General features: G+C 46.0%; 8 protein-coding genes across 8 annotated transcripts; 7 read left to right on the plus strand and 1 right to left on the minus strand.

Annotated features, from left to right (window-relative positions):
* Window positions 1-539: 539 nt before the first annotated feature.
* JR316_0010072 (uncharacterized protein) lies at window positions 540-971 on the plus strand (the record flags this gene model as incomplete). Its single annotated transcript, XM_047895746.1, has 2 exons — window positions 540-701; window positions 753-971. The coding sequence occupies 2 exons, from the start codon at window positions 540-542 to the stop codon at window positions 969-971; spliced, it is 381 nt and encodes a 126-aa protein (XP_047745465.1).
* Window positions 972-1,260: 289 nt separating this feature from the next.
* On the plus strand, window positions 1,261-1,704 carry JR316_0010073 (uncharacterized protein; the record flags this gene model as incomplete). Its single annotated transcript, XM_047895747.1, has 2 exons — window positions 1,261-1,434; window positions 1,501-1,704. The coding sequence occupies 2 exons, from the start codon at window positions 1,261-1,263 to the stop codon at window positions 1,702-1,704; spliced, it is 378 nt and encodes a 125-aa protein (XP_047745466.1).
* Window positions 1,705-3,305: 1,601 nt separating this feature from the next.
* On the plus strand, window positions 3,306-5,515 carry JR316_0010074 (Cytochrome P450 67; the record flags this gene model as incomplete). The annotated part of the gene is made up of 11 exons (XM_047895748.1): window positions 3,306-3,365; window positions 3,418-3,748; window positions 3,807-3,884; window positions 3,930-4,152; window positions 4,204-4,227; window positions 4,285-4,359; window positions 4,419-4,581; window positions 4,632-4,689; window positions 4,746-4,923; window positions 4,974-5,063; window positions 5,119-5,515. 11 exons carry the CDS (start codon window positions 3,306-3,308, stop codon window positions 5,513-5,515), a joined length of 1,677 nt encoding a protein of 558 aa, XP_047745467.1.
* Window positions 5,516-5,730: 215 nt separating this feature from the next.
* Window positions 5,731-6,128, minus strand: JR316_0010075 (uncharacterized protein; the record flags this gene model as incomplete). The annotated part of the gene is made up of 3 exons (XM_047895749.1): window positions 5,731-5,789; window positions 5,839-5,988; window positions 6,050-6,128. 3 exons carry the CDS (start codon window positions 6,126-6,128, stop codon window positions 5,731-5,733), a joined length of 288 nt encoding a protein of 95 aa, XP_047745468.1.
* A 1,187-nt stretch (window positions 6,129-7,315) lies between these two features.
* Window positions 7,316-9,019, plus strand: JR316_0010076 (Baeyer-Villiger oxidase; the record flags this gene model as incomplete). The annotated part of the gene is made up of 6 exons (XM_047895750.1): window positions 7,316-7,476; window positions 7,527-7,682; window positions 7,740-7,877; window positions 7,939-7,963; window positions 8,015-8,054; window positions 8,103-9,019. The coding sequence occupies 6 exons, from the start codon at window positions 7,316-7,318 to the stop codon at window positions 9,017-9,019; spliced, it is 1,437 nt and encodes a 478-aa protein (XP_047745469.1).
* A 366-nt stretch (window positions 9,020-9,385) lies between these two features.
* Window positions 9,386-10,943, plus strand: JR316_0010077 (uncharacterized protein; the record flags this gene model as incomplete). Its single annotated transcript, XM_047895751.1, has 8 exons — window positions 9,386-9,670; window positions 9,729-9,935; window positions 9,983-10,066; window positions 10,121-10,204; window positions 10,254-10,294; window positions 10,345-10,510; window positions 10,560-10,735; window positions 10,790-10,943. The coding sequence occupies 8 exons, from the start codon at window positions 9,386-9,388 to the stop codon at window positions 10,941-10,943; spliced, it is 1,197 nt and encodes a 398-aa protein (XP_047745470.1).
* A 328-nt stretch (window positions 10,944-11,271) lies between these two features.
* On the plus strand, window positions 11,272-12,951 carry JR316_0010078 (3beta-hydroxysteroid-dehydrogenase/decarboxylase; the record flags this gene model as incomplete). Its single annotated transcript, XM_047895752.1, has 2 exons — window positions 11,272-11,511; window positions 11,599-12,951. The coding sequence occupies 2 exons, from the start codon at window positions 11,272-11,274 to the stop codon at window positions 12,949-12,951; spliced, it is 1,593 nt and encodes a 530-aa protein (XP_047745471.1).
* A 2,767-nt stretch (window positions 12,952-15,718) lies between these two features.
* Window positions 15,719-17,752, plus strand: JR316_0010079 (uncharacterized protein; the record flags this gene model as incomplete). The annotated part of the gene is made up of 2 exons (XM_047895753.1): window positions 15,719-16,184; window positions 16,239-17,752. The coding sequence occupies 2 exons, from the start codon at window positions 15,719-15,721 to the stop codon at window positions 17,750-17,752; spliced, it is 1,980 nt and encodes a 659-aa protein (XP_047745472.1).
* Between the last annotated feature and the right edge of the window lie 6,617 nt (window positions 17,753-24,369).

Here is a 24,369-nt window from a genome sequence, read left to right on the forward strand (position 1 = left end):
TCAATTATTGTGGTTTAACTGAATATTTCTGTGAGTCATTTGAACCATTTATAGCTCTAAATTTCTTCCAAGAATAATATATGACTCCCCATGGGAAAATGATATGGCAAATATATAGATCTGGATGTTTTATATCCAACATTGTGCATGGTTGTGGAATCTGAATTGTCGAGAACCTCTATTACATGACACTTGCAGAACATATCGTAATCTTACTTGTTGATAATTTTTGCAGAAATATTTTGGGAATGATGCTTTCTTGAGGGATGGGCGCCTAATATTAAATAGACAAATTTGACGCCAATGAACATGATCCCCAGTAACCTGCGACAATAAACTTCCATCAAACCATAAAGATACACGTTGGCTTTAGTTTGTGGCCGCTTAGATGCTTCAAGTTATCCAGGCGTCGCTCATGTCACTTTGTTTCAATCTAGTGGAGATCGTCACAAAAATCTTGTGACTCGCCCAATAAAATACCACTGGGGTTGTCTTGTTCTGTGCTTCTTCTTCTTCCCACCTGATTCATTTCTAGCACCATGATGGATCCAATCATAGTCGCAAATAGCTTTGTATTCTGCAAGAGGCATGGCGACGAGTACTGTCACCTTTGCACTTATGACCATCGATTCACAAACAACTATCAAATCCAAGACGACCCCGCCCTTGCAGATTTAATCGAGAATGGATATGATTTAGATGTACGTTCTCGTTAGAATTATAGGCCACTTACACGATTAACTCGAAGTTAGAATCGCCAACCCATCAACATTTACGACCTTGGTGGTGTTGCTGTAGGCAGGAGAAGCGAGGCGACCGAGTCAGACTGTAAATGCAGAAAGCATGGCACCATCGATTGCAATACGTGTTTTAACTGGGTAGAGTACATCAAAAACGGGGCCAAGGAGGCCGAAAGCCAGGAGAAATGGTTGAACAAAAGGGAGAAGTACTACAAAAACAGGAATGACTAAGGTGAGTTTGGGGCCTTTCATTAAGCTAGTGTTGGAAGTGACTAATTAGTACTGTAACTAAAGATTCATGAGGCGGTAGTTGTTGGATTACAATTTGGAAGCCACCGTTCGGCCCAGACCAGAGTCCAGGGACGTCCAGGATCCATCAATAAAGTTTTAGACTCCTGGGAAAGCGAATTACAAATTTGTCAGAGTTGATCCACACTGTATTAAACCCAACAAGCAATTTGTTTTTGAATCTTGCCTCTAACCAATCAACCACTTTGCTTCGAACCCCGTTGTTTTCGAAATGGGCTACGGTGAACCCATGGTAATCGTGAATAACTTTGCCTTCTGCAAAAAACATGGTGACGAGTACTGCTATCCTTGTTTCTATGACCATCGGGACACAAACAACTTTACTCTCCTCGAAGAGCCTGCCCTCAGGGATATCGGTGACAACGGTGGCGTGTACAGCATGGATGTGAGCTGGTTTTGAGTATTTCTTCACATCTAGATCGTCATTCCCTTCTGACTTTGTACATGCTAGAGTCGCGAGTCAATTAATGTATATGAACTCGGGGCGATCCCGATAGGAGATGGCGAAGATTGCAAGTGCAGGAAACAACTGGTCAAAGACTGTAAAGAATGCTTTGACTGGGTGAAACACATATTAAACGAGCTCGAGGAAGCTAAATATAGGGCGAAGTGGCTCAAGAAAAGGGAGAAATATTATAGAAATCGGGAGGATTGATAGGTGTCCAAGATATAGCACGACAGGTGCGTAAAGTTGAATATAATTTAGCAACTCGAGCTTAAACGGCGGAACAGTACGCACCAATTGACATTCTCAGTGAATGGTTATGTAGTTCAAAATCATGGCTCCTTCGTATTGCCTCAACACCCAGAGTGCGACCAATGTTCAAGTCAAGACTGTCGCAGAAACATTCCATTCAGCATTTAGTCTGGATGCCGCTGCACACTGACCGTGGTTTTTCTTCTGGTTTATTTCCGTATATACACTAATTAGTGGCTCAAACTGGGTACAAGTCGATTTCCAGATGCTGCATTTCAACTGGTGAGTGGTTCCTCGGATTTATGTAACTTACAGCCGATTTTCTGCTCCAGTACAAGGTAGAATTTCTACATCGGCGAGGCCGTCATTGTCAGAATCGGTTTTGGAGGTAACCTAGGACAATGACACTCACTATCCACGCTATTATGGTGATTTGGTCTGATTTTGCGCTCTTAAAAAGTATGCCGTGTATTGCTTGACACTAAAGCGGTAGATTTCGGATAGGTTCAGTGGATGAACGTTGAACACCCATGTGTCCTGGTCAATACAGAACGTCATCCTGCAAATAGTGTTGCCTGGCCATTCCATGAGATTTACAAATATAGAATCGGGTATAAGCATGGACCGACGAAACCATCGGTGGTAGTCGACTAGTGAAAATGTGCAGCCTTAAATTTGTAAGTACTCTTCAATTCAGATCTAAATCATCTCGAATTCTGAATTCGTGCGGATTGGAGAGCACAACGGGCATACTATCTTACATTCTAACTTATGAATGAATGGATAGTAACATCTTTTCCATGGGACTCGGATTCCGGTCCGCCTATGTAGCCACGAGTTTTACCTTTTAAGAAGTTGCCTTCAAGGATTACGGCACTTACGCTCTCGCTTTACAAAGCACCGACGCCGAATGAGACCAACGTCGGACTCAATATGTCATCTTAGATGGGCTTAAGTAGGCTTAAGTTGCAATTTTCACGCCTGATAAACCTTGACTGATAAGCGTGAATTAGCATCACAAGGATATTCTTTCCGCAACCAAATACTCTCCAAAATTCATTGATTCCAACCATTGAAAGTGTGTATACACTATGCTAGTTAACCCGTTCCATTCACAATCTCACAAACACTATAGCAGCACAATTAACGCCATATTCCCCCGTAGAATGCGGTACCATACCTTAAATTGTTCTGCACCTAGTAACTTGACTGTATGCCATCTATTCATGCACCAATCCAACATGCGATTCAGATTCTCATGCGGATAGGCTTCCAGACGACCATTGGACAGCGTAATTCATAATGACCGCTGATCACCGTCTGTTCGGTGACGTTTATATTTTTAGACGGGTAAACCGGCATTCTCTGACGACTTTGGGATCCTCTCTAGCCGGATACCAGCCATGGCTCAATTTAGGTCTCAAGTCGAAGTTATGACCGACCTACTAGCAAACAGTTAAAAGGAACGCAATGTAGTGCATTGTTGTCCATCGCCACAAATCATCTTACAGCCTTGCATTGACACTTCGAGACACCTCTGCTACCTATCACAGTTTTAAATGGATCATCTGCTGTCATTTACCGGCTCCAAATCAGGAGTTGTAGCTGCTGCAGGCATTGTAAGTACCTACAACTCGAATATACATTATACTAACCTGATGAAATGTACAGATTGTTCATCTCATTTATCGACAATTGGAGCCACGCCAATTTTCTGTTGCATTAGTCCTTAATTTTGGAGTCCCGTTGGCGCTCTCTGTATGGGAACCCTATCATAAAAGCTTTGTATTGGAGGCTTTGAGAGTTTTCCCCCTATTCTGGTTCACATTAGTGGCATCTATTATCGCATATCGTCTTTCTCCATGGCACCCACTGGCTAAATACCCAGGCCCACTCCTAGGAAAGGTCTCCAAGTTTTACATCGCATTTCGGTCTTTGGGAGGTAAACAGCACATATACCTTGACACGTTACACGGTCTATACGGTAGCGTTGTAAGAATTGGTTAGTGGGTCCGTTTTATATTCCTCTTTCATCTTGCTCACATCCATGCCATATCTAGGGCCAAACCAATTGTCGATATGTGATGTAGATGCTGTGAACCCATTACTAAGTAATCCAGGAGTACCCAAGAGCCAATGTACGTTCTCATCTTTTGCAAAAGAAAGTATCTAATCTTTCCCAGTCTTCGAAGGGCGAATGGCTGTTGTTGATTCGGTGACTTCACTCATTGCCACTAAAGACAAATCCGAGCATGCGCGTAGACGCCGGCCATGGGCGAGAGCTTTCAAGGCTGACTCGCTTAAGGGATACGAGGATATGGTCATCAAAAGGTCGGCACAGCTGGTGGATTTGTTAGACAGTTCGAAAGGCGTTGTAAACATTTCCCAGTGCTTGTCTTACTTTGCGTAAGTTAATCCCTTTCCTCTCACTCGAACTGTTTGCTGAACTACTCTTAGATATGATATTATGAATGACTTGGCGTACGCATCTGGTTTTCGATATTTGATACTTTTTTTTGACGGTAATTAATCCCATAGGTTTGGAGGTGGGTCGGAAATGATGGCTCAAGGGGATGTCACTGGACTTTGGCACTTGATGGAAGCTGGTCAAGAGTAAGTCAAAAATTATTCACAGTCTTCACTTTCAGATCATCTGATCCAAGTTTGTGTAGGAACGCTATGTTTATGAGCCATGTTCCCTGGTTGGGAAAGTGGCTACTCCAATATCCTCAGCTATTTGCAAAGGATATCCAAGCATTCAGTACATATGCTCGATCACGGGTAGCGGCAAGAAAGGCTGAAGGATCTTCCTACAAAGACATATTCTATCATTTGGTATAAATAAAGTAATTCTCCTAATCAATAATTTCTGACCATTTCCTCAGATTGATGAAGGCGGCGTATCGAATGAGCCCCCAACAGCTGCAGAAATTGCTAGTGATGGTTAGTCGATTTGAATTTTCCTATGCATTTGATAAATTAAACGCACCTTAATTCAGGCGGTCTCGCTATTGTTGCTGGATCTGATACAACATCTACTGCCTTGAGCCACCTGTTTTACTTTTTGATGCTCAATCCAACGGCATATAGGCGCTTACAGGCGGAGGTCGACACCTTGGCCGATGATATTCAGAATACCAGCAAGCAGGCACATATGTCATACCTTAACGGTGCCATGTTCGTGATCCTTATTCATTATAATCAAAGCTTTCACTAATTTACTGTAGAAACGAGACATTACGGCTTTTACCGCCGGTACTCGGAGGTTCCCAACGTGAAACGGCAACTGGGAGTGGGGGAAGTATGATCGGATCATAGTAAGTCTTCAATATGCTGTCCATAATATACATATTGACACAGTGAAAAACTTAGCTTTCTTCCGGAGGGTACTACCGCATCTATTGCAACTTACAGTCTGCATCGCAGTCCTCGCTATTTTGCTCCAGAAACTGAAGCATTCCATCCTGAGCGATGGCTTCCTGAAGAAGACCGGGTTAAACTGGAACCCAAGATATTCGGCAACCCAGACAACTTCATCCATGACACGAACGCATTTATCCCCTTCTCACACGGGGCAGCCAACTGCGCCGGAAAAAACCTGGCGTACATGGAGATGCGCATGGTCGTGTGCATGATAATGCAGCGGTTTGATATTGAACTTGCAAAGGGGTATAATCCAGCTCAATGGTTGGACGACATCAAGGACTACTATGTCAGTGTCAAGGGCGCTCTTCCTGTCGTGCTCACACCACGTAATTTGTCCATGTAGAAAAACTGAGTACGGTATTCTTTTAGAGCAGCAGACAGTGAAATTTGAGACTAGAGCTTGTAGACATTTTTGACCATTTCTATCCCTTCTGTAGAGTAAAAGAAATTAGTGGCAATTTTATACATATTCAAATCATAATATATTTGTATTTCAGTTTTATATATGTTCCAGGCACTGTACATATTTCTGAGAACTGTCGGAGTACTGGGAATTTGTTATGGACGAGCCTGCAGACAATGAGGCTTAGAAAACTGCAACACTTTCCCAGTTGACGCTAAAGACATGTCAGCGTTTCTAACAAGTAGAAAAATGAACTTCCTTACCCTGAAGGTGCTGTTGCGCATCCAGAACCGTCAGTACGAACCAAGCTTGCACCATTGGTGCAAGAGTCGTGTGCCCCGCCAGAGATAAAGAATTGGATCTGGGAGGGTACTCCAGAGTAACTGATCGACTTGGTTGAGCCGCCTCCCAAGCTGAAGCACTCGTTTGAAGGGACGTTGAAGCTCTCTCCTTAGGTGCCAGTGCAGTCGGCACCATCAAATCCAGTGATAATGGCAGACAGTGCGCTGGTCACAGATGCGAGGAGGGCAAAAAAGACGGTGTTGAATTGCATGATGAGCGGTAGTAAGTAGTTCTTCTGCACAAGTGATGAAGATTAGTATGAGAGGTCTTGAAATCAAAGGAGGGGGATTTTCTGACCTCGTTTGAATGAACAGGAGATGTTGGATGAAAGGATTGCAACCTTTAGGCCTTTTATACCTGTTTTTTAGTCGAATTAATACCTGTAAATATGCCAAAGGGTCAAGTTTACCAACGAATCGGCAAAGCGGCTGTGTCCCAAAAATGGTTGTACCCACAACCGTGGGTACCGCGACACACTTTTAAACATGGCAAAACTATTTGCAAACATTGGCCATCAGGATCTCATTGATAAAAATCTTGAACCCGGTCCCATGTTGTCCCTGTCCTCAAGGGAAGCAAGAATGAGCTATGAATATATAAACGCTCCAGTGTCACATGTACGTATTCATGAGCAGCTCCTCTAGTAGTTTATGCAAGAACGTTTGTGAGATTTGACGACTAAATAATGTTGAACTTGAATTCAAGCACCTTTTAATAAAATCTCTTGACCAACTGCCCCAATCGAGCTGAAAGCAAGCCTCACAGGGTGGGTAACTCAGACGGTACAGGGCCTTCGATATGCTTCCTACCGTTTTGCGATGTGGCCCCAGTGACTTCATTCTCCAATCGTTCGCCGAACTTCTTTCATTCCAGAGTGCGATGATTGGGTCTCCGCCTCCGAGGGCTTGATGCCTTTTGATATTTTGGAACGCAAATTCATAAACCTCGCCTATATTTGTGACGAATCCAGAAATATGTTAATAGGTTTCCTTTAGGGCCTGATATGAATCAGTTCTACACTATCTTTCAGCAGAGTTCATAGAAATACGGCCATCATATGTTGCGGAGTCGGCGATTCAAGGATGGTGAATCATACACTGGAGTTGAATTACGAAACTATGAGGTCACATAATACCTCACGGTATTTTAAGTCTACGTTCAAGTTTACTCTAAACCCTCGTAAATTTTTGCTCTTTGTCAGATGCTACCCTCAGCAAGCAGTTGGCTAGCGCCCGTCGCGGTTTGATTCTATTTTTATCAACACTTCATGTCCAACGTAATATTGATCAGTCAGCATTTACACATCAAGACGTCACTCATTTTGTCGCCTGACCCCTTGACCATGAATAGGTCATATAAGAACCCACCATGCTGAGAGTCTCTCGAACCTTTTCCACAATGTCTCATCTGTCGTATAAGCTAGGAAGGAAAGGACAGCTCAACCTACCTGGAATTACCCATGCTTCGAAGAAAACTGTGGAGGATCTCTTGTTGAAGGATGCGGAAATTCATCATTGTTTCTTCAACTCTGCGGGGTTTCACAACCATCTAAGCCACCAGTGAGCATTATTTATAGTCTCTCATGAGACAGCTTTACTCAGAGTACTAGTCTTCTGGCTGCGTATGACCTCGGCGCTTCACCAGGTCATTTGCAAAAGATGTATGATGATGAAGCAAGGTACCAACGTCCGATCGTATCTCAAGACAAAGAAAAAGAAAATGTAGTCGACGATAATAACTGGGTTCAGTATCTTGGGAATAGTAGGCAAGTCAAATCATTTTGTCAAAGCGTTCATGTTTCATGATGGATAACATACCACAGTGCCTACAATGCATTCGTAAAGTTCTTTGCGAACAAGGTGCAAACTCTGGGAGTCACAGGAACTCTGGAAAAATATGTTTTTGAAGAAGAAGCTAATGCGGACCACGTCCTTATGCTCAATAGAGTTGTAAGCGGGGCGTAAGTCATATTTGACTAGGCGCCTGGCCTATATTAATTATCATACCCGTTGGCTCAACAGGATTCATCCGTTCATACTACTTGGCGTGAGTGAAAAACAGGCACATTATACACAAATTTATCTCACCTAAGGGCAGTACGGAGCTGAATTTGGCAACGATACTCTCATCGTAACTGGTCGGTGACAACTACTGCGAGTTGTGCATATATCTGATGTCGATCTAGGTCTCGCCCAGGCAGCTGTACATAGGGCAGGTACTGTATTAACCAGCAAATCATACGTCGAGCCGTCGCAATCCGTGAACCTGTTCGAACTCCTTCGCGAGGTGTACGACTCCGAAGCACTGAAACCAGCCTTGCCCTATGACCCTAATGCATTTATCAATGCCCGTATCCAGCGGGTCGTGGAAAATGGGGGCGCTGAAGAAATTAGGCGGCTGTGCGCAAAGTATTCCATCAGTCGTGATATCACGGACAGTGAATTGGCGCAGAAGACAGAAGAAGTAATTTGGGTCAGCACGCTACTTACCTTTGCTACGGGAAGGAAAGGAAGGAAACCTCGCTTGGATTTCTTCCTCATGCACATACTTACGTCTTCACTTTTCCTTCGCCCGTGGCTCTCTGTCTTGAAGAAGCCTGAGCACAAGGCGGAACTTTTGCGCGTCTATATTCCAGTTTTGATTCTCACCATGCTTTCCCGAGGCCGGCCGAGGATTGATCCTGAGTACATCATGTCGTTTACCGACGTCCCTCGCCCGCCGTTAGACAAAAGTCTATTTCCCAAACCAATCAAAACTTCCTTAGGATCGCCCACCAATGACGAGGATTACGATCCTTGGCCGGCGCTTATCGAAGGAGTCCAGTACCACCAAGATGCTCACGTCTTGAAGGCATTGCGAACTCTCATCTACGGAGCACAACATTTTGGAATTACACCACCTGGAGAGGTTCCGGGGACATTCAGATCTTCAAACAATAAGGAAGAGACACATATTGGCATGGCAAAGGTCGATGGCACGGTCTTCGTCAGGGCAGCGGGGTTGTTAATGAATACGTTGGGGTGGGCGGGGTATGGTCAAGAGGAAGGTGAATGGGACAGAAGTGCCTTGGGGTGGAACGCAGCCTGGGAAGGCAAAGACTGAAAATTTTAAACCAATGTGCGCAATGGATCTGTTAGTAGTTACGTAGTTGTTTCTCCCATTTGCCTCGGATTTCGTTTTGATCTCTTGTTCCTTTAGTTGTATTATGATTGATTGAAATGAAGTTTTGTTATGTATTCCTAAAGGCTGTAAAATTTGGAGTGGGCCAATGCCTGAAGTTTGTATCGAGAATGCAAGCAAGAAAGGGCAACATAGATTCCAAAAAATAGAAAGCGCGAACAAGTCTTCAGGATCGAGAAATGCCGGTGTGTTCGGCACAGCCAAAGCCGATGGCAAATACTTGTCAACAAAGAACATCAGAACGGTTGGCGCAGTGCACCTGCCTCGATAATTTATCCTTTACCAGTCATGTCCTCCGCTTCCCCAGACCCTCCAAAAACATCAAAAAGAAAATGGGACCAACCAGCTCCTGGAGAAGAGTCGTCAACCGCCTCCAAAGTTGCCAAAACCGATGAAGGAAAGTCAGCGTCCGAGGCAGCAGCAGCAGCAGCCGCAATTGCAGCAAAAATCGCGGCACAATTTGCCAATGGGACGCTGGGAGGAGACAAGGATCACGAGGAGTTCACCCATGACATTGATATCAACGATGTCCGCAATCGATACCTTTTAACGAGAGGGTCAACACAGGACCAGGTGTGTTATTGAACCTTGGATGATGCGAGGATTCTTCAATTGCTGATTTGGGCGTTAGATTCATGAAGAAACAGGCGCGTCTGTGGGTACCAGGGGTGTATGGTATCCAGATCGATCGAAAGCTACAGAGAAGGACCCTCCTCTGTATATTCATATCTCGGCGCGAACGAAGGAAATTCTGGACAAAGCTGTTGCCAAAGTTAATGAGTTAATTTCGATGGACATGGGTTCACTAGTGGAGAAGGGTGACAAGACAAGAGAACGAGTAAGTGTTTACATAACGTTATACTTTCAATTCTCAAGCTAGGACAGAGAAAATGGCCGGAGGAAAAGCTACCTGTAGGGCTAGAGTCACTGAGAAATTTCAACATCAGAGCCAAAGTTGTTGGTCCATCGGTATGAATGCGCATTTTCACCTCCTTCCTAATAACTCACTATAAAGCATTTCAGGGATCATTCGTTAAATATATACAGGCGGAGACAAGTACCCGAGTGCAAATCAAGGGGGCGGGATCTGGGTTCATTGACCAAGAGGTAGATATATCTTCTTTCTATCAACACATTAACTAGACCCCTTTGTTAGACAGGACAAGAGGAACCAGTTCCTTTGTATATCCACATCACGTTAGTACGCCCTTGCCTTTGGACCTCTTTTAAATCTGATGTTTTATTAGTGGGCCCGATGAAGGTCAGGTTGCCAGAGCCAAAGTTCTGACAGAAGATTTGCTTCTCGTTGTTCGTCAGGAACACGCCAAAGTTCAGGCTATGCTTCACCAACAGCAAATGGAACTTCATCAAGCTCAGGCTCAATATGCAGCCTATAGTGCCAGCGCAATGGGGGTGAGTGCTTTCATTGTATTGAAGTTTCCTCTACTCAACTTTTTTTCAGGGATATGCCCCTCCCCCTCCCGCTGCACCTGCCCCTCCTCCTCCTCCAGGAGAGGGACCACCGCCACCGCCTTCTGGGACACCCGCAGGCGATGCAGCAGCAGCGGCTGCTGCTCAATATAACGTGGCTGCCGGCCCACCTGCGCCTTCCGATACCGAGGCATACGCTGCATATTGGTGAGTTCTCTCCCAACCATCACTACGTGTTTGTCTAACCTTTTATCTCTACAGGGCTGCATATGGATATGATGTCAACTCTGCCGAATTTAAAGAATGGCAAGCCAGTCAGCAACAACAATATGCTCAATATTATGCGGCCTATGCTGGCGCTGCTGCTACTGCCACCCAACCTTCTGACGCCCCTCCACCCCCTCCCCCGTCATGATTTATTCCCGAGTACGATACCGTGTGTAGGCTTATATGTAGGCTTCACGTTGGTAGTACTGCATTTGCGCAATTTTTCGTTACCAGTTATCTTTGTTGTCGAGGGATTTCTCTCGAGTCTGCTCTAATATATCAAGTTGTATCATGCAATCCCTGGCATCTGTTATTTCCAAAGCAATTGGGCATTCGAAAATCTTTCATCAAAGAAATAAATGCAACCCTTGATGCGCCTGACAAATGCCAATTTGTCACCGTTTAAATATAGTCCAACCAAGAAAGAGTCCCAAGTCCCAGCTTGGAATCAGACCATATCGTATACCTCAGCCTTCATGGCCTTTGCGTATTGGTTTGGCCTGGTATCTGCTCTAATCATTCTTTTGATTTGTTATGTCCGTCGAAACGACAGCATTCTGACAAGCATCCCTTCCAGTGTTCTGGCGTTTGGCCCGAAAAGAACGACGGACCAGGATGTTCTCGCGACTGCTGAGCGGTTGGCAAACTCTCCTTCATTAGAAAGCAGAGAGGTACTACCTCCTAGAACCGGCAGACGGTATATTGTAGTTGGTGGGGTGAGTCTTATGTTAACTTTTCTGCAGCTTCCATGTATTAACGACGTCGCACAACACCTGTAATACATCTATATCTTTTCTCAACAGGGTGGCTTCCTGGGTGGTTGGATCGTAACAAAGTTGCTCGATCGTGGGGAGGACATGCATAACATCCGTCTGATTGATATTTTTCCACCGACAAACCATCCAATCTTGCTTGACGCGATCCAGAAAGGCCTCCAGTTTTTGAAGGTCGATGTCACAGACGCAGAAGCGTTGGAGGCGGCATTCACAGCGCCATGGTTTGAATCAGCCAAAAACAACTCAGCAGACGCCGAGCCAGAGTTGACTGTGTTTCACACTGCCGCTAACATTCGATTCTACGAGCGGAAACTGGAGTTTCTGGACAGATCGGCCAGGGTCAATGTGGGTGGGACTGAGAATGTAATTCGGGCATCTCGCACTGCAGGCGCGTCGGTGCTTGTGTATACGTCGTCTGGCTCGGTCGGCGTATGGAGCACCCGTCTGCTACTATGGCCTTGGGAGAAGGAGCCGGAACATTTTGTGCAAGTTATCAATGACGACGACAGTCGGCTCCCGAAACGACACGAAGATTTTTTCTCGAATTATGCCGCTACCAAGATGAAAGCTGAGATGCTCGTACGTGCTTCCGACCGTGCAAACACTGGACCCTCCGGTTCGAAAAAGGTTATCAGGACAGGTTGCATTAGGCCTGGGAATGGGGTTTTTGGACCGAGAGGCGACATGTTATGTGGTGCATACCTGAAGCGTCTAACTAATCCTAGTTGGGCGAAGACGATTTTTTCGTCCTTCAGCTATGTCGAAAACTGCGCTGTTGCACATTTATGCTACGAGGCTCGGCTTATCGAACTACAGAACGGAGGTCGGAATCCCGACATTGGTGGTCAGGCCTTCTGTATCGCGGATCCTGGACCCATTCCCACATACGGGGACGCGTATACGACGCTCGAAGTACTATCCGATGGAGAGTGCACGTTTCCTGTGTTGTCGGCTTCTGCGATGTTGGCTGTGGCACACATTATCGAGGCATATGTTCGCCTGCAATACGCTTTGGCGTCGTCGGGGTGGATGCTAGGAAAACTTCTTCCTGTTATCACAGGACCGATTGTCAACCTGCAGCCTTCGGTATTCTACCTCACGGCGGTGCATCTAATTTTCGACGACTCTCGTGCGCGGTTACCGCCAGAGAAGGGAGGGCTCGGTTATACAGGGACTTGGACGACCATCGAGGGCTTGCACAAGACTGCTAGAGAGCACAAGGAGACGGCGCTAAGAGAAGGGCCGCGGGGTAGTGGATCAGAAGTCGATATTGGATTGACATTTTTTAGCAGGAAGAAAGCAAATAAACAAAAAGAGGCAGTAAAATTGAACATCGACGTCCCAAACGTTGTCCCTGTGGAGGTCACCGCCCCTAGTTAGTGTTGGAATTATCTAAAGACAATCCGTATATCATGTTTGTCTAGCTTTAAACTTTTGCTTTTCTACATTTTATCATTTGGGAAGCACAGCACTGTTTAGTTTGTTTACTTTATAATTTCCGGAACTAACCATATTTTACTTTCAAAAGCCTGCTTTTCGCAATCTGGCCAAACCGAAGTATATGATCTACTCGTCGTTGGAATCAAATATACAGTTATCCGCTGAAGAGTGTTACCCCAAGGCCTCTCTGCAGCTAGATCATCGATTTCTGCCCATGCCAAACCCGCAAGACGTTCTGGATTCGTTCCTATATGGATTTAGAAATCGATTTCTCGTTTAAGTCGGGGACGATAGAGATAATAGCCATCAGAAAAGAATTGGGTCTTTGTTTTAGTTCTGGGGAAAGCGTGGATCAGTCGTTCGCGGAGCTCTGGAGTGTGCATATTCCATAATGAATAAGTTATTTCAAGCGATTCGACGAATGTGAAATGCTTGGCGAGCGTGGGCAGCGTGAGGTACAACCAATGGCGCTGCGATAGTAAATCGTCGCAAGGATCTTTTTCTTTAGTTGACAGCCTGAGCCCAGTAACCCAAAATGCCAGGCGGCAATTGGGGTTGCTAAGCATGGATAGTAGATCCTTGTAGTTGTCATCGTGAATGCTAATCGTAAAAAAAAGAAGTCGTCGGGAAGTAGGCAGCCATGCGCGGGACACTAGAGAACAAGCGGCCAACGATGCCATGTCGTCTTCAAGAAACTCGATAATGATCTCAATGACCTCGATTACGGTTGCCGCCTCAAACATGGTCTACATAAGGCAACTGTTCCGCTATCAAGAAGCGGTGGATGGGGGTCCCGGCACTGCGTTACTTTCCTGTTTGTCACGCCAGGTAGAACTGCACTGCTGTTCAGACCCTCTTGTGTGTGACTGTGGTTGGCCGGCTCGGGGGAAGTCGGAGTTTCAAATTTCAACCTCTATCTTGTGAGCGAGCCTCGAGGTGCTTCTCCGAAATGTCCTTACCCCACCTCCTCGTTCACTAACAGGTTGACATACAGGCCAAAGCAAATAAATACAATTTTTTATCATGCTGTACAACACCCTCAAGTCACCACGTATTACACCTCCCTTGCCATCGGCTACCCTCCAACCTTGAGACAGGCATGCCGCCATGTCCCCGTTTAGATGGAGCATTTTGTGTGTTTGTTTAAGTCGGTGGTGTACAACGCCGTCTTCCAGCGTATTCCTATGCTGTAAAATTTGGCCCTTATTCTACACAGCTTACAAGTAAGTTAATTAGGTTGTATTATATACTGGTCATAATTGGACTACGAGAAATTTTTCACATTATATGACTGTGCTTTACCAGAAAGTGTGAATGTGACTCAGAAATTGGACATAGGATACAAGCAACATGGAAATCCGATCACCCTTCAATTTAAGTTTTTGCTTGTTTCTGCCTCGTGTTCTGATAAACTCGGGGGTTCGTTTCCATTTCTATCTGTCAGGTTCGAACGATAATGGTGGCATGTTCTCCCCTCAAGAACGCACGTATGTTGACCACTGTAGACAGACAGTTATAAGTAACAAACTATATGTTCTTTCATAACCATTAAATTTCTTGTTTGCAAGCTTTTGACATGGAAGCGACAGGAATTGAATAGCGAATTGAAAAAAGCAACTTTTTAGTGATTCAACATGTCAATCAAGGACCTCGAGAGTCTATGCGTGTATAACAGTGTTTTCACCACTCTTGATTTGGGCCATCTCATGAGAAGTTGAGGAAGATATAGACCATTGTGAAGATGAAAAATCGGAAGAGGAATACTCAGAAGCTGCTGCTCTCGTCCCTTAGGCAACGAAACAAAAAGAAAAAAAAACATTGAAACCTTGACATGTTGTTGAACGATGGAAAAGAGGAAACCTTCGACTCGGACACGGAATATTTAATTTTGAGTCTTGACAAACGGAGGTGAGTGTTGATTACGCCTTAGCAGCATGAGCCAGGACTACTAATTTTGTCAATTCACTTGTAACCTCTGCAACTGAAAAGCAGACTCGTTATCCAATATGGCAGAAACACAGCCATACTAACAGCCCAGTGGCTTCTTTCAATTGGACATTGTAACTTGTTGTATTCATAGATGCAGAATCATTGAAGCGGCTCCGGAGGCGCTTCAACGATTCAGAGGCGATTCTGCGTCTTCCCACGCTTCTGATGAGCAGAATCACCTCTGCGTCTGAATCGTCTACTCTGACCTCCCATAATGTATATAATACAAACTCAGCTCTACATATTAAACTGATAGAATAATTCTGGTACTCTAACTTCAACTTCAATTTTGTTCAGGCTCATGTGCCAGTAGCCAGTAACACTTCGGTAATGGCACTAGATTGTTCATAGCCTCGGCGGTCGGCAGAACATGTACAGTGTCGGAGATTGTAAAGCTACAAAAGGTGTCACAGAGGTAACGGAGAGTTATGCCATGAGGAAGAGACCCCGATTAACAAAAACGGACTCAGATTCGACGATCTGCAAGAAAGTTAGACCATGTTTGAGGCGGCAACCGTACTCGATAGGAATTCGAAGTTCATCTGCATATATTATTGAGAGAAATGTGGAAATGTACGACTCTGGCACATACCTGTTGGTGGCATTCCGTGGTCGTGGTGGCTATGAAAGAGGAAGTCGCCAGCCGCCGGGTTCAAATATGAGGATGCCGAGTCACATACCGTCACATCCATTATTTTTGCAGACAACGTCCATGACAATGTCTCCCGATGGTTCATTAGAGAATGCCATACCTCCTCAGTCTTCCAACTGGCACTCAATAAGACCCTGGGCACCGTCGCTTTCCTTGGGAGTTCGAGAGATCACCTCAGTTTCGGCTACATTCATTCTTTCATCGACTTTGAGTGGTGAACTCGACTCTTCATTGGCCTCTATCGGTCTCGAGGCCGCCGAGGACGACGCGAACAACGTTTACGATGACAATGGAGTTTCAACTCCAACTTCGAGGAGAAGCAGTTCTGTCATTGCTGATGCACTCGCAAAAGGACTTTCGGTCAATGTTAATGGATCTGCATGGCAAAGGGCTTTCATTCGGATCGACGATCAATTGGATGAAGCTGTTATTATCATATACGCCCTAATGCCTGGGCGACAGTATGACATCGAGCTAGCGCTTGCCTCTGCTGGCCAACCGGCAACGATACGCCGGCAGGTTACAACACAAGGTGAGTATCACGAATGCTGCGTTTCCCATCTATCTCATCTATTGTCTTTCAAAGATGATTCAGAGCCAGAGACTGCAGGGAATACTACAGATCCAGAATCGCCGAATCCCGACAATTCTTCGTCATCTGATCCTCATTCTACACCGTCCACTTCACCCAGCCGCACTGTCCCAGGCACACCACCTGCGGCGCCTCAGATCACATTGGAAGATAGGCTTAATCAGCTGCAGCACACCCTGTCAACAGTGAATGCAGAGCAGGAAAGCCTCATTGCATCGCTCAAATCCGCGCGCAAGGATGCTCAAAAGGCAGACGCGGCCCTACGGTCCGAGATCGAAACTCTAAAAAGGACGTCTGAGAAAAACTCTTCGGCGGAGCTCAGAGGCAAGCAGAAAGTTCTGGCACTTCAGGAGTCGGTAAAACGGGCCAATAATGCAACAAAGGAAATGGAGCAAGCGGTGGAAGAGATCAAAAGTGGCTTGCCAGAACTGACTTCGGTCAAGGACCAGAAGGAGGCTGAGTATGCTAAAATCAAGCAGGAGGCAGATCGAATAAAGAAAGAAAGGGAAGATGTTGAGGAAAAGGAGAGGAAACGGATTGACACCATGAAGGCCGAGTTGGCAGGTTTAACCAACAAGCTGGAAAAATTGGGAGGCAAGAAGGACAAGCTGGAGTCAACAATTATTCCCGATCTTGAAGGGAAACTGAGCGAAGTGGCGGGGGAGATTGAGGCCGAAGAACTTGAACTTGCACGCCTGGAGGAAGAAGATAACCAAAACATGATCAATCAACGATTTCAGCGAAGTCTTGAGAGCGACCAGCCCATCGACACAGGATCTCCTTCGTATATCCCTATGCAGCGAAACCGATATCACGCGCCAGGCGAGCAACCCATACCAATCGGAAGACCGGCACCCGCCCCAATACAGCGGCCTCACGTTGAGATTAACCATTCAGTCAACGGCAACCAGTCAACTTCAAATCTTTTGTGGAGTCCACCTATGAGTCTCCGTCAAGCGCAGTCGCTCGTACATCCTCATACCCCTGGACAAATGCAAACACATAGTCCACGTTCTCAATCTTATAACGCTATCGCAGGTCACAACCCGTCAACGATAATGCTCAGTCCTCAGCGCAGGGCATCACTAAATTCAAAGTCTGTGCTGGCTTCCGCTCCGTCTATCTCGACGTTGGCTACTTCTTCAACTAGTTCATTTTCGTCCCTGCCCAGTTCAACTCCTACAACCTCCTCCTCACCAGCATCATCTCCTATAAACTCATCACCCACGCGGAGCAGTCCGGGTATGACAGCTGCCACATCCACCCTTTCAAGTCGTGCACCTGCCTTTGAACCTCTGAGACCTATCCTCAACGGCAACAACCAACTCCACGGGCAAGGGCATTCAAATTCGAATACGACAACTACTAATAGCTCAGGATTCTCTTCTTCGCACAGTTCGCTGTCGTCGCAGCGACCCCGTGGGTTTTCGAACAGTAGGCCTGGCGCACCGCCCGCTTCAAGCAAGAATGGCAGTCATTCTTATACTCTTTGGAACGGGGCGCATTGATCAGGACATACCACCTATAGTTCAACATCTCACGAAGATACTATGTAGGTCTGTGCGCTTAGAGACATTCCTTGCTTGAGAAAATGTTTTTCGGTTTCTTGATGCATCGCTTTCGCTTCTTACGATTTTTACGAGTTTCTTTTTTCATTGAATTGTATTTATTTAATCAGATAAGCATATTTACTTACATCCACGTCGCACGATCACACTGGGGAGAAATTTCGTCGATACCTGTAATTTTTCATTTCTTTTTTTTTTTTACTTTACTGTATTGATTAGTAGTAAGGGTTACAGTAATCACGGCGATCAACTCGAATTGTATATCATCGCGTTGGTTTCTTTGTTATGGTGGAGGATTATTAGAGAAGGTAGACTTCAAATTATGTTGTTCGCCGAGACTACATGATTGTGCAGACCATGACAGTGTTGCTAGACTCACGTCACACAGTAACCCGACGATGGCGTTAATTCTTTCGTATTAAACCTGTACTACATCCATATCATTCTATGGTCAAAAGTCTGTCTTCAGGGACATTAATGAGTGCTGGCAGTGGTTGTTGTAAGTTCCGGTCCCATCGTTGATAATATGTGTCGCGGTACCATAAATCAATGTTTACAAGGCTGGGGTAATTTTCATAAAGGTTGGCAATGTTATTTTTTGCGTGGTGTTGGTCGTCTGATTTAAACGGGGCCATTGGCCTAATTATTAACTTTCGAAGGCTGGGGAACAGGCCATTCAATACCGTGCCAGCAATGCCCTAAACGACGCCGTATGTTCAAGTGTCAGAAAATAGGCCAATTTTCAAAAAAAAAAAAAAAAAAAAAAAAAAAAAAAAAACTACTGACGAGCATGGATCCTCCCTCTATATCATAGATATCAAAAACGTCTATAACCTGGACTCCTTCCAGATATGGGGGGGCAATTTGCCATTCAAGCTGATTCAAAGCTTGAGCAAATCGACAAAGAGAACATAACTCCATGGATAATGCACGTAATTTTTGGAGTTCTTGAAGAGGCGCGAGTACCATTGGCATAGATGCGAGGAGTAGTCTGAATGCATTTTTCTCTTTCCAGTGCAGATTTACTATGGTGCGTCCGGGAAGAATCTTGAGTATCGCCTTGGTCTCTGCAACCAAGGTTTTCAGAGTTAATCCCCAGGGAAGATTCGGCGGATCACAATGACTGTCCCAGTGAAGCGATGTGATACACCGTTGGGTGCACATGAATTCGTGAATATGAGTCAAGTTGTCCCCGATGTCCACGCTGGCATCTGTACTCCAAATAAGCGTGTCCAACTGAAATGGCACGTCTTTAGGAACCGGATATGGAATGATATTATGCAGTGACAACTCTTTCAGATTAATCATTCGCATTAATGGATTTTCCAAAGTCTGCCAGGTGATTCCGTCTTCATGTGTAGCTTTTGGGACGTGATAGATTTTAACGAACTGAGCTAGCTGTGAGCTGTGCCGGAGAGTGTTGAGAAACTCGGAGTGAATGCATTCGTCTGGATCCGTCATTTCTTTGTACAAAAATGGGATTGCTTCCCTGTAAAATGTATGGGAGACCATACACAATGTGCGAAGATCGTGCCGGCTCGGTAGGTTTCCAACAATAGTGCATATCAGTTCTGGTGGGAACATGGAGACCACGTTAAATAGTTCGACTGCTGTGTATATCAAAGGGAGTCAAAGGGGGGATTCATTACAAATTAGAAGTGAGTATGCCCGATAACCGTCAGAGGCATGAAATGAGCATTTACGATGATGCCACATACAATAAGGATGGATACAGGGTTAGATATTGGGCGTTGAAGGTTGTAATAGAAAGAACAAGAGTAGAAGTCGTCGCGACTTGCGGAAGAATAAACGTCGGAGTTCCGAGCTGAATATGAATGTGTCGCATCCGGCTGACTTCCTGCCAACGCAGACAATTTCATCGAACTTTTATCGAGCATTCATCAATGGATAGCTTTTTTCATAAATTATCCAGTGAAAGTGCACATAGTAATGTCATTTTTCTACACTAATATCATTCCCTCTTTGTCAGTGCGTCACTTGTTGATTTGAAACTGGCAGAGGCTACAGAGTATCTCAAACTTTTCGGACGCTCAGAGCATCGCCACACAATGAAAGACAACCGGCATGCAGTCAGTATCCATCGAGTTTCAATTAAGACTCATCCATGTGTAAATTCTAGATGTCCAACGATAGAGGTACTTGGGTGCGATCACTCCCTCCCTAGTAGCATCCCACTGCTGCCCGTGCTGGAGCAAATATCGGGGAGAAATCAAGATGAAGTCTTCACTCACCAGCTTAAAGCCGGAAATATGGCTATTGCTACCCGCCCAGTTATTCCCAGGAAATGTTGACCAGTCATTACCAGCCTGAGACCTGAGGTCTGTGACTTCGCATTTAAGCTTAAAAAAAGTAACAAACAGCTCATTCCACGTCAGTAGATAACGCCTGGAAGAGCGCCCCACCAGCTACCGGCAGGGTCAAACTGTCAACCTTCAAATTGCTCCTTCAAATGACATCAAATCATAATATAACTGTTGGTCGAGACTCGCAACCATTGACGTGTCGCCTACTTGAATTTGCCATCAGTAGACCTATATTACTTAACGAACGTTGGCTTCACAAAGGCAGCAAAATGACCTCTGCACCAACATGCTTAGATTCCCCTTTACTTTCTCTTACCCCAGAGTTGACTGAAAAAATATGTCTCCAAGTAAGTTCTGTCAGCCCGTCATGGTAAATCAGAAAAACGCTGACTATACAATTATATAGCTTGACCTACAAGCACTGAAACAGCTTCGTCTAACATGCCATTTCTTCGCTGTTTTGGCTGCTCGCTGGGTGTTACGATCCTGTTGTAAGTATAATGCGCAGTGGTGGTAAAAGATGTAGATTCACGACGTAGCTACACGGTTGTACCTACAGTAACTACGGAACCTATAGTAGAATAATCTAGAAAAAATATGATAAGATAAACTACAAGAGGAAGATAACGACTTAGCGACCAAGTCGCTCGCCGACTATCATTCCAACACTCCCCCTTAGTCGGCCAAAACTCCCAACTGCAACGTGAAACCATCGTGTGCAACGCGAGGTAAAGCCTTTGTGAAAACGTCTGCCAAATTGTTTGAAGTGTTGATGTAAACCGTGTCGAGCGTCTTCTTCTCCACCAAGTCGCGTAGGAAATGAAATGCAATGTCAATGTGCTTCGTACGGGCATGGAATTCTGGATGATGCGCAATCGAAATGGCTGCCGTATTGTCGGTAAAGATGGTTGACGTTGATGGAATGTGGAAACCGAGCTCCGTGAAGAGTGAGCGGTGCCATAAGACTTGCTTCGCCGCATGCGTTGTGGAAACGTATTCGGCTTCAGCGGTTGAAAGTGCGACCGTATTCTGTTTCTTCGAGCTCCATGCCACAGCGCCGCCTGCTATCGTAACCACGTATCCGCTAGTTGATTTCCGATCGTAGTTTTCAGCCCAATCGGCGTCGCAATAAACATTGAGATTTACGTCCAAAACTTGCGAATCGCCGCCGTAAGTAAGTTTGTGATTGCGCGTGCCCTTCAGATAACGAAATATACGTTTGACAGCGGTCCAATGAGTCGATTTCGGCTTGCTGGTGAATTGCGCGAGTTTGTATACCGCAAACGCGATGTCTGGACGAGTTCCGAGTGCCAGATACATGAGCGAGCCGATGACCGTTGCATAACTGAATCCTAAACGCGAATTAACCTCCCCCTGACCGTCTCCATCCTCCCGAACACCTTCATCCTTATCCAATCGCACGTTCGGGTCCATAGGCGTCGAAACGGGGTTCGCGTCTTGTAAACCAAACTTCTCGAGGAGTTTGTCGATGTAGTGTGCTTGCGAGAGCGAAATGTAATGGTCCTTTTGCTCGAGCTTGAATCCTAGCATCATCGAGGGCTGACCCATCGATTTAACGTCGAATTTCGAGCCTAATTCTCGCTCCAGCTGGTCGTTGAGCGAGTCGTTTGTTGAGAAACTGATTATGTCGTCCACCCAGGTAACCAAAATCGTAAAATCGCCGTTTTCAGCTCGACGGATGTAGCAGCAGTAATCGCTCTTGAGTTTCGTAAAACCGAATGAAGTGAGAGCGTTATCGAGTTCATGGTTCCATACGTTTCCTGCCTGCTTGAGACCGTAAAGCGAACGAATGAGACGGCATGCCTGACCAGTGCCATCGTCATAACCGGGTGGTTGGACCATATATATCTCCTCCGAGATGTAACCATGCAAATATGCACCCTTTATATCGAATTGACGCATCTTGAGATTGTGTACGGCCGAATATGCGAGTAGCGAGCGTAGCGTGTCGAATCGCATGACTGGTGCGAATGTTCCGTCCTCGCTGTAGTCTGTACCAGGTCTCTGAGAGCATCCCTGAACGACTAGTCGGGCCTTGTACTTGATGACGTTCCCGTTTTCGTCCCGTTTCTTCGCGTAGACCCAACGGCATCCAACCAGTTTCCTTCCATCCGGAATCTTCATCATCTCCCAAGTACCCATCCGTAAAAGCGTCTCAATTTCTTCGTCCATAGCTGCCTTCCACGCAGCTGCCTCACAGCTTTCCAAAGCTTCTTCAAGTGTCCGAGGTACGTCCAATTCGCGCATGGCAAAGACACGTTCCGAATCGTCTAAAATCGCGCCCCACAGCTGTTCTTTGACAATGTTTGCTTGCTCCGTTGCTGTAGACTTTGCGCTCGAGGTCTCGGTCGATTTTGTAGCGATTTGTGGTGCGTTTAGAGTCGTTTGGGATCGTGTAGTCGGTAAACGAGCATTCGGGTTGTTTGCCTTCTTGTAATCAACAAAATTGTGTTCACGAGCTGATCGACGTATGCTGGGCTGTGGAATCGATGCTGTAGACGAAATAGGTTCGTTCTTGACGGTTTCTGGCTCGTTTTCGCTGGATTTAACGTCTGTCGATTCGTTACGCTCCCCCTCAGACGATAATCCAGGAATTTCGACGTTCTGCGGCGTTTCGTTTTCGTTAAACGATACGTTTCGCGATGACTTCACTGTGCGCGATTTGGGATCGTAATAACGCACAGACTTCGAGCCTTCGTTAAAACCAACGAATACCATCTTCTTCGACCGTGGCTTGAGCTTCGAAAGCCCCTTCGTCTCGTCTAACACCCATACATCGCATCCGAACTCCCGAAGGTGAGAAACATCCGGTTTCTTGTTGTGCCAGCCTTCATATGGTGTCTTGTCGTCGAGTGCTCGAGTAGGCGCGCGGTTGCGTAAATAATTCGCGTAATTGACCGCCTCGTCCCAGAGAAAGAGAGGTAAATTCTTCGCAATAATCATCGCACGTGCTAGCTCCAACAGCGTACGATTGTAGCGCTCTGCGACGCCGTTCTGAGATGGGGAATATGGCGCCGTCGTCTCGATTTCAATGCCTCTCTCCGCCGCCCACTTCTTAATCCGCTCGTTCACGAGTTCCTTGCCATTGTCCATGCGAATGTACCTCGGATACTGCCCAAACCTCCTCTTCACTCGCTCCCCATGATTCTCAATCGCCTTCGCCGCCTCCTTCTTGTCCTTCAAGAAAACCACGCCGTTGTATCGCTTCGCGTCGTCCATAAACGTAATGTAGTAATAAAATCCATTTACCGAGCGTGTTCCGATAGGACCCCATACGTCGCTCATGGTTCGCTCTCCAGGAACCGTGGATCGATTTTCTGCTTCTCCAGGGAAAGGTTTATGCGTCTGCTTCGCTTGGATGCACGCCTCGCACGATGGGGATGGAATAGACGTTTCGTCCACGGAAAGACCGACGACAAGATCGTTCCGGACGAGTTTCTGCAACGACGACACTGAGATATGGCCAAAACGACGATGCCATTGATCCCAGGTGAGTTTTGGCGAGACGTAGTTGACCTGTTCCCCTGAATTAAGCTGAGCGCGAGCGTGAAGAATATACATCTGACCGCGTTTCGACCCTTTTCCAATAACCTTATCCTTCGCATCCATCAAAAGAACCTTCCCATTCTTAAACGACGAGCTCCTCCCATCCCTCTCAAACCTTCCGAGCGACATCAAAGCATTTTCGGCTTCAGGGATGTGTAAAACGTCTTTCAAACGATGAGTAATCGTCTGCCCGTCGACATCGAAGTTGAGGATGACTGTTCCGCGGCCTGCAATGATAGCTGGACTCTTTCCGACACCACGAACGGAGGAATTAACGAGTGGCGTATACTCGATGAAGGCTTCACGGACGGGACAAACGTGACTGGTGGTTGCAGAATCGTAAAGCCAGTCGTAACGAGAGAAGTTTGACGTCGAGTACGTGTGGTACGCAACCTCATCGTTGAGCGTAGTGTTGACGTCCTCCCGAGCCTGATTCGTCCGCCCTCTATTCTTCGTCTTCCGCCCCCTCGGACCCTTTCCTTCACGACCTCCGCCCTTCGCCCAGCAATCCTTCGAAATGTGCCCCATCTTGTGGCAATTATAGCACTCCTTCCCGCCGCTGCCATCCCTCGAACCATTACCCTTTCCATCCGACGACCCTTGACCTCCACGAACTTGAAGCGTAGTCCCTCCGGCACCATCACCTCCACGCTCCTTCCGACGACG

This window comes from Psilocybe cubensis, chromosome 9 (assembly GCF_017499595.1).
Source record: "Psilocybe cubensis strain MGC-MH-2018 chromosome 9, whole genome shotgun sequence".
Lineage (NCBI taxonomy): Eukaryota > Fungi > Basidiomycota > Agaricomycetes > Agaricales > Agrocybaceae > Psilocybe > Psilocybe cubensis.